Source organism: Epinephelus fuscoguttatus, linkage group LG15 (genome assembly GCF_011397635.1).
Source record: "Epinephelus fuscoguttatus linkage group LG15, E.fuscoguttatus.final_Chr_v1".
NCBI classification, from domain to species: domain Eukaryota; kingdom Metazoa; phylum Chordata; class Actinopteri; order Perciformes; family Serranidae; genus Epinephelus; species Epinephelus fuscoguttatus.
In genome coordinates this window covers 30,684,469-30,700,034 of record NC_064766.1, presented here as the reverse complement: position 1 = coordinate 30,700,034, position 15,566 = coordinate 30,684,469, and the positions used below count along the sequence as shown (strand labels likewise).

The window sequence follows — 15,566 nt, the reverse complement described above, 5'->3', positions numbered from 1 at the left end:
ATACTGGCAAAAACAAATGGTTACATTGCAATACTGAACCTGTTACTAAAAGTGTTGTCTTCATTAGTCAGCATGGGAAAATAATGGCCAGCTTGAACAAACAAAATTTACCCTTAGATCAAGTCTGAAGTTTATGTGTTCAGTTTATTCATTCATTCATTTTCCGTAACTGCTTATCCTGTGAGGGGTCACGGGGTGCTGGAGCCTATCCCAGTTGACATTGGGCGAGAGGCAGGGTACAACCTGGACAGGTCACCAGACTATCACAGGGCTGACACATAGAGACAGACAACCATTCACACTCACATTCACACCTACGGACAATTTAGAGTCACCAATTAACCTGCATGTCTTTGGACTGTGGGAGGAAGCTGGAGTACCTGGAGAAAACCCACGCTGACACAGGGAGAACATGCAAACTCTGTTTATTTTTATCTATTAAATCCATGCACTTTAGATATGTATTTCCCTTGATGCCTGTATGTATGGTCCAACATTTTGTTTTTATACCCTGGTCTCTGAGAAACAATATTTCATTTCTGTTTTATAACACCTGGAATAACAAATTGAGTAAAACCTCAGAATTTTCTTGTGTTAGTAACTGATGTTCTCTATTCTGGAATGAAGATGCACTTATGGTCTCCATGTTTTTCTATATCTGTCATTCATTACCAGTGTAGTTAAAAAAGATGTGTAGCAGCCTGGTGTTACGATTTCTCCTTAGACATTAGCTCAAGGTCCACACAGTTAAATATATTGTCGCTGAGCTAGTTTGCTGTCTCTGTTAAGTAGCTGTCCATTATTCACTCACTCTACAGCAGAGGATGGCACTTCAAAATAAAAGCTCTGTGCCAGAAATTTACTGTACCTTAAAATAAAGTGTTTTCTTACAAGTTGACACATTCACAAGTCTCTTCTGGTCCATACAGAATGGACCCACGACCCACTTTTGCACCGTGACCCACCAGCTGGGAACCACTGCTCTTGAATGAATTAAATACAGACTTTTATCTTGTACTAACAGCACAGGCAGACGCTGATCAGGATTCAAAAATACAAGAAATCAACAAGAACCAGTTTGAAGAAAAGTCAACCACACAAGCGTTTTAAGTGTTTTATTCATTCTTTCCCAAAATCTTTCACTGATAATACTTTTGCCAACACAGCAAACTGTTAACTGTCATCAGAGACAGGATCCTTATTAGTCCTGTATCGGCTTTCTAGTTCATAATGCACAAACTCAGAAAAAGCTGCTTTCCAATCACATAAAAGCTTCACCAGTCAAATAGCACTATATACATACGCAACTCAGGACCAGCAATACACTGTTTCAAACTGCCGTTTGATTCCCTTCTTAATAACAAACAGCAAAAAGGCTTTGTTTACGCTCTAACAAGGTGCTTTGTGGATCCAGCAGGTCACAATCTTTCCAGTCATTGGCTTTCTTTTTTTTACAGTATACAATTCTTTAAAACTTTTCCCTTCAAATTTCAAAAGGCAATATCAAACTTTTTACCTTTATTTAAATACTTGGCAACGTCTGTCTTCTAATGAAGACTCGAGCGCAAACAAAACCTAATTTGGCAGATCTCAGGTAGACAAGCGCAGGTTCAAGGCCATTTCTACCACTGAGAGCAAACTGAAGAAGCTCTCGAGCTAAATTTAAAGGCAAGCGAAGCAACGATAATCAGAGCTTTGTTATAGATGGACGATATTGTGATCAGTAACTAAGATATCATGAAGGCATAGTTTGTGATTTCTTATCAGACACAGCCTATGTGACTAATCGATTCAAAGTGACGTAATCCTCTAACAGACACTGCATATAAATCATACATCGCAGGAAGTGAACGCGGCAAACATACTCGTAATACAATGATGTTTAACATCAAAATAAAACAGATAAAGCTATTGCACAGCTACCCAGAAAATCAACTTTGCAAAAAGCAAATGTTGGATGTTTTTTTTCACACACACACTCACACACGTGCGCGCACACACACACTCACGCCAAAGTTCATACAGAACAAGCCGGTTATTTACAGCATCAAATGGCAAATGTACAGCAAAACACATCAAACTAAATCTGAACCGTTACAAGCGAGTGAATTAAAGAACGACGATCCTACCAGTAGCCTGCCAAAGTTTGCATCATCTATGAGAACTTGATAACCTATATTGCCATTGCCATGGGAATGCTAAGACGGCCTGAACCAAGAGAAATAACATGAAGACAATAGCATATGGCCACATGGGAAAAACCCACTGTTGAGTTTTGGTCCAAATAAAGGAGCTCATTTCTGTCGCACATTTCCAAATACACCGAACCAGCTGTCTGACGGTTACCGTCTCTGTGGTTCTGAAGGCCCTCTGAAATAAAAAGACACCTCGGTATCCCTACGGTCTGATCAGACCCGGGTTTGTCATTCGCATGGATAAGGCAAGTCAAAGTGAAGTAAAGAGATCAAAGTTCAAACTTTGGCAAGTATTGGCAATCCCCTGTTCCGAAGCTTAGATTTTACAATCTCTGTCATGCATCAACACTCTGGTAAAAAGTACAATCGTAACACTGATCGTGTCCTAACGTTATTCGTGAGTGTGACTAATAATCCAGTGTCAAGCAAAGAAACAAAAATAACCCGGTGCAGCATGGTCATTCAAGAAACAACATCATTATTGCACATGCTCGTATGAGAACTCCTACAGAGGAGCTTGAATACGCGTGTTTAGCCTGGTTCCATTTGAGCACGTAAACCTCTTCTTTACATATTCTAGTGCAGTGGCTCTCAACTAGGAGTCAATGAGGGAGTTCAAATGTCCCCAGAAAATGGGGAATATGTTTTTTCACTATTTAATTTACTATAGAAGTGAGGTAAGGGTGCTTTTTATTATGCTAACTTCCTCTCTCCTCCCCTGACCTGGAAATCGTTTCTCATCCGCCATCATGGTGGACCTTACAGTCCCTTTAAACACCTCAAGGAGACAGGAAGTGAGGAGAGAGGAGTTTTGGAGGAGCTTAGAGTGAGGACGCATCTCTTCCTTTCTCACATCCTCGCTGAGAGGAGCTAAGATGTGAAAAAGAGACGCGAGTGGAGACCCGTTAGCATAATGAAAAACACCCTGTTTCACTTCCTTCACGTTTATCTCCTCATGTGGGTTGACAGCTTTAGAATTCAGGTCCTAATCATATCTAATAACCAAAATATTTTCATATTTATACCACCCCACAGGTCCCTGAAGTAAAATCAAATCAAACTGGGAGCTATTTGTGTATCAATTTAGGGACTGAGAACCACCGCTCTAGCGTACATCCTGCTCAGAAATCACAACCAACCAGATTGTTAAAGACTTAAATGTACTCTTTTTTGACTTATTTCAGTAGGTAGATGCCACAAAAAGCATCGTTAGGACCCTAAAAGAGGTGATTTGTGACTGAAATGGAACCTTTCTCTAGCTTTTGTTCTGCTATTCATAACCCTTGGCTGATGGCTGACAAAGCATTCATAAGCTTCCTCCACAAACACAGATACAGCTAGTACACGACTACGTAGCAGTGATCGCTTGACCTCCTCTACATTCCTCCACTGTGTGTAGTGATACGTCGTGGGTGTCATTGTTCTTTGCATTGCATTTGCAAACAAAAGTGTCCTCGTTAAGAAAAGCGCCACGAGAAGTAAACTTGCATTTCTGTGGCAGTCAAAGTTGTCTTGTCTTTGAGTGAGCCGTTTTTAGGTCACACATACGGATACGTGTATGTGTGTACGTGTGTGCAGAATTCCTCTCTCAAGCCACGATTACACATGCATGAACATCTATTTTCGTCCACAGGCTCTCAGGAGAGGATGCTCTTAGATATGGATCTGAGGGTTCATTATAGACATGTTTATTTCAGCACGCAAGTTAAGTTTTCAAAATTCCAAAATCCTCCTGACAATTATGCCAAAGGTTTAATACCACCCTTGAAACCAAATTACCTTTACTGAAACCAGACTGAGAACACACACCTGGTCTGAGATCAGTGTCTAAGAGCATCTTCATCCAGCTCCGTCAGTAGGACACACGTCACTGAAACCACCAGAGGCACATTTCAAACACCTTCCTCTGTCACACACACGACGAGGCAAACTGCCGACTGTATCACTCAAAGACAATAATAATACACGTGGTGGGAGGCGGTAGAGAGTGACAGTAAATTGGCGCGGGGGGTGAAGGGAGTTCGGTAAGGCTCAAGGTGCAGATTATACTGTGCACATATTGCCTGGAGGAGGGAGGGTGGAAGCACTCTCATGGCTGGACAGAGGCTGGGGAGGTCGGGTGGGGCAAGAAAGGCTGGTGTTGGGGGGGCTGCATGGAGGAGGGAGGCTGGGGTGGGGGCGGTGGGTCTTGGCTGTTTCAGCATAGAGGTTAGAGGTCAGAGGTGGTAGCGTTGAGGCTGGTTCTTTAAAAGTCTAAACTAGGCATTGGCTGCTGCGCTTCCTCGCTGCTGGACGTTGATTGGCTGCAGCTCCGGAAGCACCGCTGGTCTTCAGGAAACTGCGATCAGCAGGCTGCTCTCCGGCAGCAACTCCTGGGTCCTCAGCTGGGTGTGGGGACAAACGGAGAAAGGGAAGATATAAGCTATCATTCAACAATCCTAATACAGGCTGATAAAACTGCTGCAGAGGTGAAATGTTAAAAGAACAGTTAAACATTTTGGCAAATATGCTTATTTGCTTTCTTGCCAAGAGTTAGATGAGAAGATCAAAACTAATATGAAGCAAGAGCCACAAGATGATCAGCTAAAAGACTGGAAACATCTGGACCGGCTCTGTTATGAGCTGGACTTTTTTCTGACTGGGTGCAGTTATTCCAAAATCTTTGTGAACTTTGGTAATTTTCAACCTTGACCATATTTTCCCATGTTTTTGTGTCTAAGTGACAAATGGAGACAGTTTTTGAAATTGGTCCAGTATTAAGCAAGAGCCCTGCAGCCAGCAGCAGCGACCAAGGCTACAGTTCATCCTCTCAGGGCATTTGTGCACTGTCAATTTACATTTACTAAAGTGACTTTTTGCCACTGACAGGCTCAGATTGTTATTTTAAATGTTTGGCAACATAATGGAAAACGATCCCTACAGAGAAAGACCTTTTTGTTTAACCAGAAATGGACCAAAAATCACCTTTGGTTAATCGACCAGACTCCATGTAAATAAACAGTAATTTAAGCGTGTATAGAGCCAGCATAGTTTCACATCTAACTGGGTGAATTAAGGGTTAATTTCAACTAAACTAGAGATGGTGAATGCTGGAGTAGTGGAAAACAAATAAAGATGGTTTTTGCGAGTTTTATTTTGCCTCTGTCGACTTTGAATGCAGTGTGTTTTACGCTGATAAAATTACAGTTTATTTAAATGGAGTCTGGTTGGTTTGCTGATGGCGATTTGAGGGCTGTTTCTGGTGAACAAAAAGGTCTGTCTTTGTAGGAATACTTCATATAAGTTGTCAGACACTTAAAATAACAATATTCACAAGCCAGTGACAAAAACAAAGCACTTTTAGTGGATGTAAACTGACAGTGCACAGTTACATTGGGGCCTGTTTCACAGCTGCTGGCTGCAGCATTGTTGCTCAACACTGGACCAGTATCAAAAAATGTTATCTCCATTAGTCACTTAGACACAAATACATGAGGAAATGGGTTTAAGGTTGAAAAATAATGCAGTTACTCTTTAGTTAGTGAGCTTTTAAGCTGTATAATGTAGCCAGGCTAGTTCTTCCCCTTGTTTCCAGTCTTTATGCTAAGCTAGGCTAACTGTCCCCTGGCAGTAGCTTTATTTTTAATGTACAAACATGAGAGTGGTGTCAGTGGTCTCATGTAACTCTTGGCAAGAAACAGAATAAGTGTATTTTCTAAAATGTCAAACTGCTTCTTTAAAAATAAGTAACACCACAGCAAGAAGTCGTTAATCGTTAGTTGTAGTAACATTATCAAAATACAACCGCTTAAAGATGAGAAGCTGAGAATGAGTGATTCGAGAATAAGCAATGCTGGAACTCAAACTCTGTCCCACACACACACACACATGCTTGCTGTGATTTCCCCTGAAGGCTACGTGGCTGGCGGTGTGAATGAATCTAGGTGTTTACGACGCCACTCAATCCTAAAATTGAAGGGCAGCAGTAAATCCTTTAACGTGAAGCTGTGTACATCCTCGAGCGATACTGTGACAGCATACACACAGAATGGAAAGTATGTAGCGTGCTGTTATTTTGGAGTTACTGTGGGGGGGGATCCGAAGCTATGAATAGACTCAACTTTGGTTCAGGGGACACAATGTAGAAGTAAACAACACTTTCGTGCTCAGTAGATGGGTGTTTGTGCAATTTGGTGTCAGAGTTGTGGGTTCAGGAACAAGTAATGACCTCTTACTTAAAAATACAGTTATTTACGATAGCTGAGTAGCTGTAGCATGATTTTAAAGATATCTCCAACACTCAGCAACTCACACCAAAACAACCTAGATGATAAATAGCTCTACAGGTAAGAGGAAACATACCTATATTGGATTGGGGGTGAACTATCCCTTTAATCACTTTATCTGCATTGAGATAGCCCTAAAGCTGTATATTCATGTTGTTTGTGGAGCTGTGTGTGTGTGTGTTCAGCTTGTTTTCGACTCAGGACAACCTCCTATATTTTATTTCTCTCTAATACAGCAGGATGCAGTTCGCTGTGACAGGATGATAAAGCAGTGATGTCAGCATGGTTCGAAAAAGCAAATCCACACGGAGGTAAAAGCTGCCCCAGAGCACAGAGTCACGTTTACATTTACATAGATCTACTGGTGGACCAAAACTGCTACAGCCAGGTTATTAAAACACAGCATCTGGGACAACATCTACCTGTCTGCGAGATCACAAGATGTCAGACAATTACCAGTGTAAGGAGAGGAAGAGGAGGAGCTTAGAGAGGAAAGTCTCAGCTCATTCTTCTGTGGAGGGGTTTAAAGGAGGAGAGGAGAGACAAATGCAGGACGAAGGAACAAGTGAGGCAGGAAAGCCAGAAGTGATGTATTGACATCATAAAGACACCAGGGACATCATGACATACGATACTTATACACGTCATACTGTGAAGAATGCACACAGATAACCTACAGTGTGTAGTATGATATCCTGAATAAGGGAGGGTCAGTATTTGTTGCTTACCTCTAAATTTGTCCTTGCTTTCTTCAGCACATCACGAGTCCTGGACACTGCAATAGAAAAGAAAAAGATGTTTCTGTGTTGTTATTACAAAACTACAGACCACACAGATGATACCAACACTTTATGAGCTGCATATATTAACAAGATTTGGACGTGGGATGAGTGTGTGTGATGAATTGTCTTGTTTATTGTTTCTGTCGATTTCCCAACATGGAATTTCTCCACACTTCCAAGAAGAGATGAGCAGTGTTCTCTGCTGAGAATCTCTTCCTGTCCTCATACCTTATTAGGTTTTGTTTTATGCTCACTCCTCCTACATTTGTTTCCTCTCACACTCTGGGCCCTATTCTCATGGCTGTGCACCAACCAGTACAAGCAGCGCTCCGTCCATTTGGTATTTTTCTGACCTTGGAATTCACTTCCCGTCAAGTCTCTGACATACACACACAGATATGCACAGAAACACTTACACTGGTTGACTATGAAGTGCTCCATGTTCTCCTTGGTGCGGCTGGTGTTCCTCAATCTTTGAATCGTCCCCTTGAGAACCTCCTCCTGCTCTGAGATCCGCAGTTTCAGGGACAAGATCTCCTCCTGCATACACTGCTCCTACACACACACACACACAAAGCGACATTTGTTATTGATGCTCGGCTTTCTTACCACACATGTTTGGGGTTCACAGCTCTCTAACGGACAGGACGGTGATATATATTTTTTGTAGCAATGAATTGATTGTACTAAAATGTGATGCTCGTTTGGCCTAATATATCTTATACTTCTGTTGTCCAAAAAACAATTAAAACCACATCATGAGTCAAATTCATCATCATCAAATTCGCAGCAGAAAATAGTGCCAAATAAATAAATTACTTAAACCTTCTTGTTAGCTTTTCGAACAGTAAATTATTCAACCTTTTTTTTGAAAGTTAAATCATACACTTGAGACCTGTATTAAAGGATGGGTTAGATTTTTTCAAATGGGGTTGTATGAGGTACAACAGGTGGGGTCAAAGGGTGCAGATGACCCCCACCCAAGGCTAATTACCTTGCAGTAATTTCCTCAATCAATGTTTGATTTTACTTTCCTCTAATCATTAATTTTTTCAGCCCAGGACACACGTGTGACTACCTCTGCTTTTCAAAATAAGAAAATATGGTCTAAGCAGTAGATACAAGTACAAGTAGATACAGAATGCATGTGGCAATATGATTAATTGGATTATATATTGCAGGGAGTATAAAAATGTGTAGGGATCCCCCCCATGGGTGTGGATGAAGGGCCCACTTTTTAAGGTGTTGCCCCCCTGCCTGTATTTACTAACAGCTGGCCTGAGTGTATTCCATACAGTAGATGGCAGGAGTGCAGCCACATTATATTTTCACTGCTTTGCCTTGCTGTCAGACTGTGATTTCCAGTGGGGAACTGAAGTTGTTATATTGCTCTTTTCAAAACCAGACTCCACTGGGAAAAACACTAATTTAAGATCGCTGATGACAGGAGCTGCTGGTCTACTGCTGCCTTGGTGAGTTAGTTTGTTTGTGTTATTGTGTGACTCTGGTGTTTAAAGTGGTTTTGGCATCTCCAAGTTTATGCTTTCAAAGATCAGACCGGTCATAAATCATAATGTGTCACAAACCTTCTTAAGGTTCTGGACGGAGGGATCAGCGCTGGGCAGAGCTGCTCTCCAGAACATCTTCAGCAGAGACATCGCCTCCTCCAGGATCTGCCTCAGAGTCTTGGTGTTGGACAGCAGACTCTTCACACATCCATAGTCCAGGACCTGTGTACAGAGCTCAGTTAGATACACGTGTGCTCTACATTAATTATCTGTTTTGTTAAAATCTAGTTCTGTGGTTGTTTGGCTCTCACCAGCTCAGTGCTCTGCTTCGTGTTGTCCTCCAGCAGTGGCGGGCTCAGGCAGGCCTGCAGGGTTGTCTCCATGCGCTGGACAAGGCTCCGGCCCTCAAGGACCTGCTGCTGGAGGGCGCTGAAGTCATCCACATGACCGATGGCGTGGCGGCCGTTGCGGTTCGCAAATGATCCATCAGGGGCCTCCCCCTCCAGCTCAGAGTGAGGGTCGAGAGGGTCTGCTGGAGGTAAAGGAGCTAGACTGTAGTTTTGGATTTCGACTCTGAGTGACATTGTATTTTTGAATGAGTTCAGATGTGGTTAAAACAATATTCTCTCAGGCACATCAGGATACAAAGGAGTTATTATTGTGACAGATCAATACAATTTCTTAACAATTAGTCCACAAGTTAAAGACAGATTAAGTTACAGTCATGCAATGCAGTTTAAGTCACACCATTGGCAGTGCTATGGCTGTCATCCAGGTCTGAGTAGGGAGGACCGGGAGATCCACAGTTAAACAGACCAATGTCCCTGACTGGTGGAGACGGAGCGGGGTCTGTGGAGCACACAGATACACAAACCAGGCTTGGACACACAGCAAACCACCCCACAGCACACTGAGCCTCACAAACATTTCTGTTAATATCATTGCTGTCACATCTAGAAGCCGCTGTCTCACCGTGCAGCAGCTGTCGCCTGTAGAAGTTCTCTCTTTGAGGGCTGGCAGAGAGAGCCGACAGGGAGGGGGTCCGAGGAGAGCCGACACCCAGCTTCTGCTCCAGCTGCTTGTGGAGCTCCAGTTGTTTGAGGGCACTGTTCTCCTGGACGCTGTGTTGCAGCTGGGCTCGCAGACTCCTCACCTCCCCGAGCAGCTCCCCCAGCTCCACCGGTAAACCTGGGAGCTCACACAGGTAGCCTGAAGACAAAACACACATTATCGCTGGAGAGTCAGACTGGACATGCTCTAGTGCTCTTCTGGGGACTACAGGGAGCACATCAGCACAAATTTAGCTGCAAGTGGCAATTCCAGAGTTCAAGCCAACATAGTCCAATAAAAGTTGAAGGCTACAATGGATTTGGACCTTTGGTAGTTTCCAACACCTGCATTGGAGATAACTAACAGGTTTTATGATGACTGCATAGACGCTTATTAATTTATGACCAAATCTGTGCTGGGCCACACTCTTATTCTGCAACGCCATTGCCCCGTATTGATCAAGTGCAAAAACAATTTGAAGACATGCTTCAATAGCTTAATTAAAAATATCTGTTTGTTGATGTTTGGACAGACTGTCAATGATTTTTGGCCAAATTTTGCACCAGGCCTTTTTTAACAAAATAACTACAACACTCCCTTGTGGTTGATTTGTATGGGTATTTTTCCTGCAAGTTTCGTGATGATTGGCCCATGGATTGTGGAGTTAGGTCGATTTTTGTGCAGAGCCACTCCCTTTTTAAAGTTAACTGATCAATATCTTCAAAGCAATGAGATATCAACACGCTTCAGCCAAATTTTTATGAGCTTGGTCAAATAATGATACATTGATGTTCAAGTTCTCTCTTTGAGGGCTGGCAGAGCGAGCCGACAGGGAGCTTGATGAGGAACTTGATGTTCCTCAAAAAATTCAAAATGGCGGAGAATGTAGTCAAGTGTACATTAGTGATTATTAGGGCACATTTGTATTTGTAGTGGAGACAAATTTTGTATTAAGTTTTGTGTAAATCAGAGTTACGGTGAAGGACTTTGAATTTTTTAATTATAGCGCCCCCATCAGGCCAATTAGGGTTCTATTTGTTGAGCAGGATTTGAACACATCTTCCAGTCACTGGTGAAAATTTCCTGCATCTACAATGAACCATCTCATGCATAGGAATATGCAAAAACATTTATTAAGAAAAATACTAAACCAGCACACCTTATGAAACTGATTGCATGTTTGTCTGTACCTGAGCAGATATTTAAAGTTTTAAAGGTTGGCATTGCATTAATAAAATGAAACAATCACAGTGAAAAGTCATGTTAGTGTCCAACAGTCCACCATGATGCCATTGCACTGTCCTTGCTCAAGTGTTGTAACGTCAAGCCGTTCTTGATACCGTCACTAGATGGCGCCAAAGCCATTTTATGAAAAAGTAGGAGCATACTAAGCACAGCTAGTGTACAATGAACAGACTGACCTTTGTTTGCATTTGTGCTGGAACACACTCGATCATACACTTGTAGTTCGCTCTGCAACGAGTGGATGAGCTCTCTGCTCTCACACAGCTGCTGCTGCAGGAGAGACACCTCATGCTGGAGCCTGAGGATACATCACAGTGCATCACACTCACAGAACAGACATGTACACACACAGAGCACAGTGTCTATCTATGAATCAGCCGCTGTTTGATTCAGTCTGTATACACACACACACACACACCAACCTGTTGGTTTTCTCCTGACTGGCCTGCCGCTCCTGCCTTAATATGTGTATCTGCTGTCCCTGCTCCTGACTGTGAGCCTGAAGTCGTCTCAGCTCCTCCTTCCACTGCTCTGCCTCCAGCTCCGCTTGTTTCAGGCGGGCACGTGCTGTGAATACCGCCTCCCGCAACTGCACCACCTCCTCACATGTGTCTGAGGGAAAAGTTCAAACGGGTTAACATACATATTATAAAACAGGGACAGTAAATGTTCTTCTGTTGGCCTAGTGTTCACTTCAGAGTATTAAGACCACATGTACTTGGCATTGTTGGGGATCCTTGATTTGCAGATAGAGCAGCACAGATTATTATGGCATGGATTCAAATAATGCAGAGTGGTCAGCTAAACATTCATTCTGTAAAGTCTACTCCAGCACAGTGTGACAAAAACAGGTTTTAAGGTTAGTAATGCTGTTTACACCAAATTCCTACACCACCTACAGCAGGTTATGTAACTTAAAAATAGTAACATCAGACAATTTTTGCCTTTTTTTAGGTTGGAGAAGCAAAAATGTGTCATTCTCAACATTTGTTTTGTTATGGTTTCAGAATATTAAAGACAGATGAAGAACATTTGCAGGAGTGTGGGGATCACCTACCCTTAATCATCAACAACAACCAAGTTCATCAAGTGGATAGCTACAAATTCCTACTACTTCTCTTAGGAAAGAACACCAAACACTCTTTTAAAGACAATTGAAAAAATGTGACATATCCAGGGATGGTTGCAGTTTTACAAAGCAACAGTGGAGAGCATCCTTACAGTAATGGTTTGGTTTGGCAACATGTCAGCTGAGGACAAGAGACTGCTGGACAAGGTGGTGCATACTACATTCAGAATTACTGGATGTGATCTCACACCTCTACCAGAAATCCAAAAAGCTAGGCTACAAAAGAAGGGCCTTAAAGTTTTGAAGAGCCCCTCTCACTTGGCTAACAACCTTTTAATTTCCTTTTTTCTTACAGTAGACTAAGGAGCCTTAAAAGCAGAACATCCATGTTTCAAAGCTGCACCAGGGTGTCTACAAATATAACAAAGTTAAATTCAAGACGTTTTAAGACCTTTTACCTTTTACTAGGTTTTACTGTTTTTTGGTTTTACTTGTCTTTAAGTAAGCTCACTAGGATGAATTCCCATCAGTCATGTTGATATGGCAATTAAGTACTGAATCTTGAACAAGTAGATACAAAATAAGATGCATGCTCCACGGGATGATTTTTTGCCTTGGCAACTATCATGTTTTTCCCAAATGATGTACAGATTTAAGCATTTTATTATCTCTAATGGCTTGGAAAATAGTGCATATAGCTGCTGTGAATAGGAACTGCCAACCCCTCCTTGGTTTTTGGCCAAGCCCTGAATGTTTACAACATCTGGCTCCACCTGTGCTCCAGAGGAAAATCATTCAAACTTTACTTGGTTTCTAGATGAAGTACCTGTGCTGGCCTGCAGACGTGACTGTAGACCCAAGTTTTCTTCCTTCAGGACTCTGATCTCGTTGGACAGTTGAGTGACTGTGTCCAGTCCCTGAATATAGATGTTTGTTGGTGCCCCTGGATGAAAAATAACAGAGGTTATTTTATGTAATTTCCTACATGAAGGTAAAGAAAATGTTGCAGTGAGGGATCAAATACCTCCATCACGCCCAGTCGACGCCAGTCTCTCTTCCAGCTGCTGTCGGAGCCTCTCATTGGTCCTAATGGACTCCTCCAGACGCTGACGGAGACACCTCACCTCCCGCAGGTGCTCCTCTATCAAATTTACCCCTAGAGACAAACAGTGATATTGTAATAATCATGTGACTCTTCTGAGACTGCACACTCAAGTGTATATGGAGCAGATGAGGTGTGAACACATGTTGATGACTAACAGACGACAGTATAGAGTCACACCTGCATGGCTGCTTCCTTGCTGGTGTACTGATGATCCAGAGTAGCCTCCAATTTGCTGAGCAATGTTCTCCATGTCCCACAAAGTCCCTCCTGTCACTAGACCTGAGTCAGACTTCAGCGAGTGGCTTTCGGGAATGCCGCCTAGCTGATACTGTTGAAAGGCATGATGGGATAGCTGGCTGTAGCTGGAGCGGTCGTGCTGGCTGTGGGCGCCAGGTGAGAGAGAGAACAGAGCCTTGTCGTGGGGAACTGCAAAGCCTGAAAACACACACAGATGATGAGATGATGATGTGACAACACTCACAGGACAACAGAGGAATTTAATCTGCGAGTGAGGTGGCAGCTCAAAGGAGATATTAACACTTTTCACACATGGCACACACACCCCAGCCCCTCACCCCTGTTCCGCTCATTCATCTGTTTGTACAGCGTGTCCAGCTCTGGGCGAACAGCGATCACAGACAGGGCCCTGGGCCGGGGGTCAGAAAAGACTTCTCTACCCCAGACGTCAGGGCCAGAGGGGACAGAGAGGGAGTAGGAGACAGGGTCACTGTAAAGAGCTGGAGGAGAATGACAGGAAGTGACATAAACAGAATGTGAAGGAGGAGGAGAAGGGGTACTTTTGCAAGTCATATCCATTTGTGACTCCCATACCTCTGGGCGACTGACTGGTTAAACCCACAGGGGCTGAGCAATGCATGTTGGGACAGCTGCTGGAGGACTTGAGGAAGCCATGAGGAGGAGGGACAGATGGACGGACTAAAGGAGGGGAATGGAAAGTGAAAGGATAGAAGATGCATGTCACAGACAGGAAAGGTGAAAACACGAATAAACTTCAACAATACCGTCTTGTTCTGATCCGTGTCCCGGCTGCCGCAGCCGGTGCTCCTCCTGATATTCTCTGGCGTCTAAATCAGAACACAGCTCCAAGTCTTCAGTGGTTCTGTACTCATCGGACACCAAGGACGTTCTGTCTGATTGGTCGGTGGTCTCAGAGAGGGCGTGGCAGCTGGACGGGGTCTCTGGACGCTGCTGCAGCTTGGTGTGGAGGGACTCGATGATTTTATCTTTCTGCTGGAGCTCCTTACTCAGCCTACATGTGCACACAAGAGGATCCACCATTACATGTGGCGTGTAGGAGAACTACGGAGGCTGACAAGAAAACGTGAAAAAGCGAATGGCCCTATCTAGAATCAATGTTTGGTTTGTCCATTCTGGGCTACTGTAGAACAACATGGTGGACTCTGTGGAAGAACACCTGCTTTGTACGTAGATATAAACAGCTCATTGTAAGGTCACTAACACACAACAACTCCTATTTTTCAGGTGATTATAAACTAATGAAAACATAGTTGTGAATATTTTATGTGATTTTTCCCAATAGGTGGCCCTAAATCCTACACAGTGGACCTTTAAGGTAAGTATGCCTCTATGAAGTAATTCCCTTTACTGTTTCAGTTGCTGAAGCATGACCTCCCTGTTTCTCTCCAGCAGCATCCTGAGAAAAGAAGTCTCTCTTGCTTGGCCTCGAGCCACAGAAAAAGACCACAGAGAGTTCCTGTATATGAAGCTGTCCTTAGAAATCATAGATTTCCACAGAGGAGCCATCACACCACCAGTCCAGTCCAGTTCAGGAAACAAATACAAAGTCCTTAATGCACTACAGGCTTTTGTCTCTGAAGATCCAGCCAAAAAATGATTCACTTAACCGAGACTTGAATGTTCTAAAATAATATCCGCATTCAGAAAGTCAATTCTAAAAGAAAACCTCCAAAGAAATCACAGTTTTTATAGAAGCTGTTGTCAAAATAACAGAAATCCCTAAATAAGTGACTCAGTATAGATCCAACAGAAACAATCTAATCACAGTACGAACAACATCAGTGAAGGACTGTCACACTGAGCCTCTTAAGCCCGGCTGCTAACCCTAACCCTGCACCTGCACCGTAAGTCTGTTCAGCTAAGGCAACTTAAGGGTAGAGGATCCACGCTGAGGGCTGTGTGTGTGGATTAACAGCTACCTTCTGTCTCCTCTCCACCACAGGGAGCCATGTGGTGTGCCACAGTGCATCACATGACAACGTAAGTAATCACCAGGACAGAATAAGCGCTGCACAAAGTGAGCTTATAACTTAAAGTGAGGTCCACAGATCACGACACTGCAGAGTTT

The 15,566-nt window shown here is 43.2% G+C and overlaps 1 protein-coding gene across 2 annotated transcripts in view; it reads right to left on the bottom strand.

Annotated features, from left to right (window-relative positions):
* Positions 1-1,100: 1,100 nt before the first annotated feature.
* LOC125901558 (myomegalin-like) overlaps positions 1,101-15,566 on the bottom strand; it is a 63,091-nt gene continuing 48,625 nt past the window's right edge. For both annotated transcript variants that reach the window (XM_049597244.1, XM_049597243.1), the window contains 16 exons: positions 14,242-14,489; positions 14,051-14,155; positions 13,795-13,956; positions 13,397-13,654; positions 13,139-13,270; positions 12,941-13,057; positions 11,468-11,657; positions 11,222-11,343; positions 9,723-9,959; positions 9,498-9,599; positions 9,062-9,282; positions 8,829-8,972; positions 7,659-7,797; positions 7,189-7,235; positions 6,917-6,971; positions 1,101-4,579 (listed from right to left, as the gene is read on the bottom strand). In XM_049597244.1, coding sequence (XP_049453201.1) covers positions 4,449-4,579; positions 6,917-6,971; positions 7,189-7,235; positions 7,659-7,797; positions 8,829-8,972; positions 9,062-9,282; positions 9,498-9,599; positions 9,723-9,959; positions 11,222-11,343; positions 11,468-11,657; positions 12,941-13,057; positions 13,139-13,270; positions 13,397-13,654; positions 13,795-13,956; positions 14,051-14,155; positions 14,242-14,489 — 2,410 coding nt within the window. In that variant the 3' untranslated portion in view covers positions 1,101-4,448. The remainder of the gene's footprint in view (positions 4,580-6,916; positions 6,972-7,188; positions 7,236-7,658; positions 7,798-8,828; positions 8,973-9,061; positions 9,283-9,497; positions 9,600-9,722; positions 9,960-11,221; positions 11,344-11,467; positions 11,658-12,940; positions 13,058-13,138; positions 13,271-13,396; positions 13,655-13,794; positions 13,957-14,050; positions 14,156-14,241; positions 14,490-15,566) is intronic.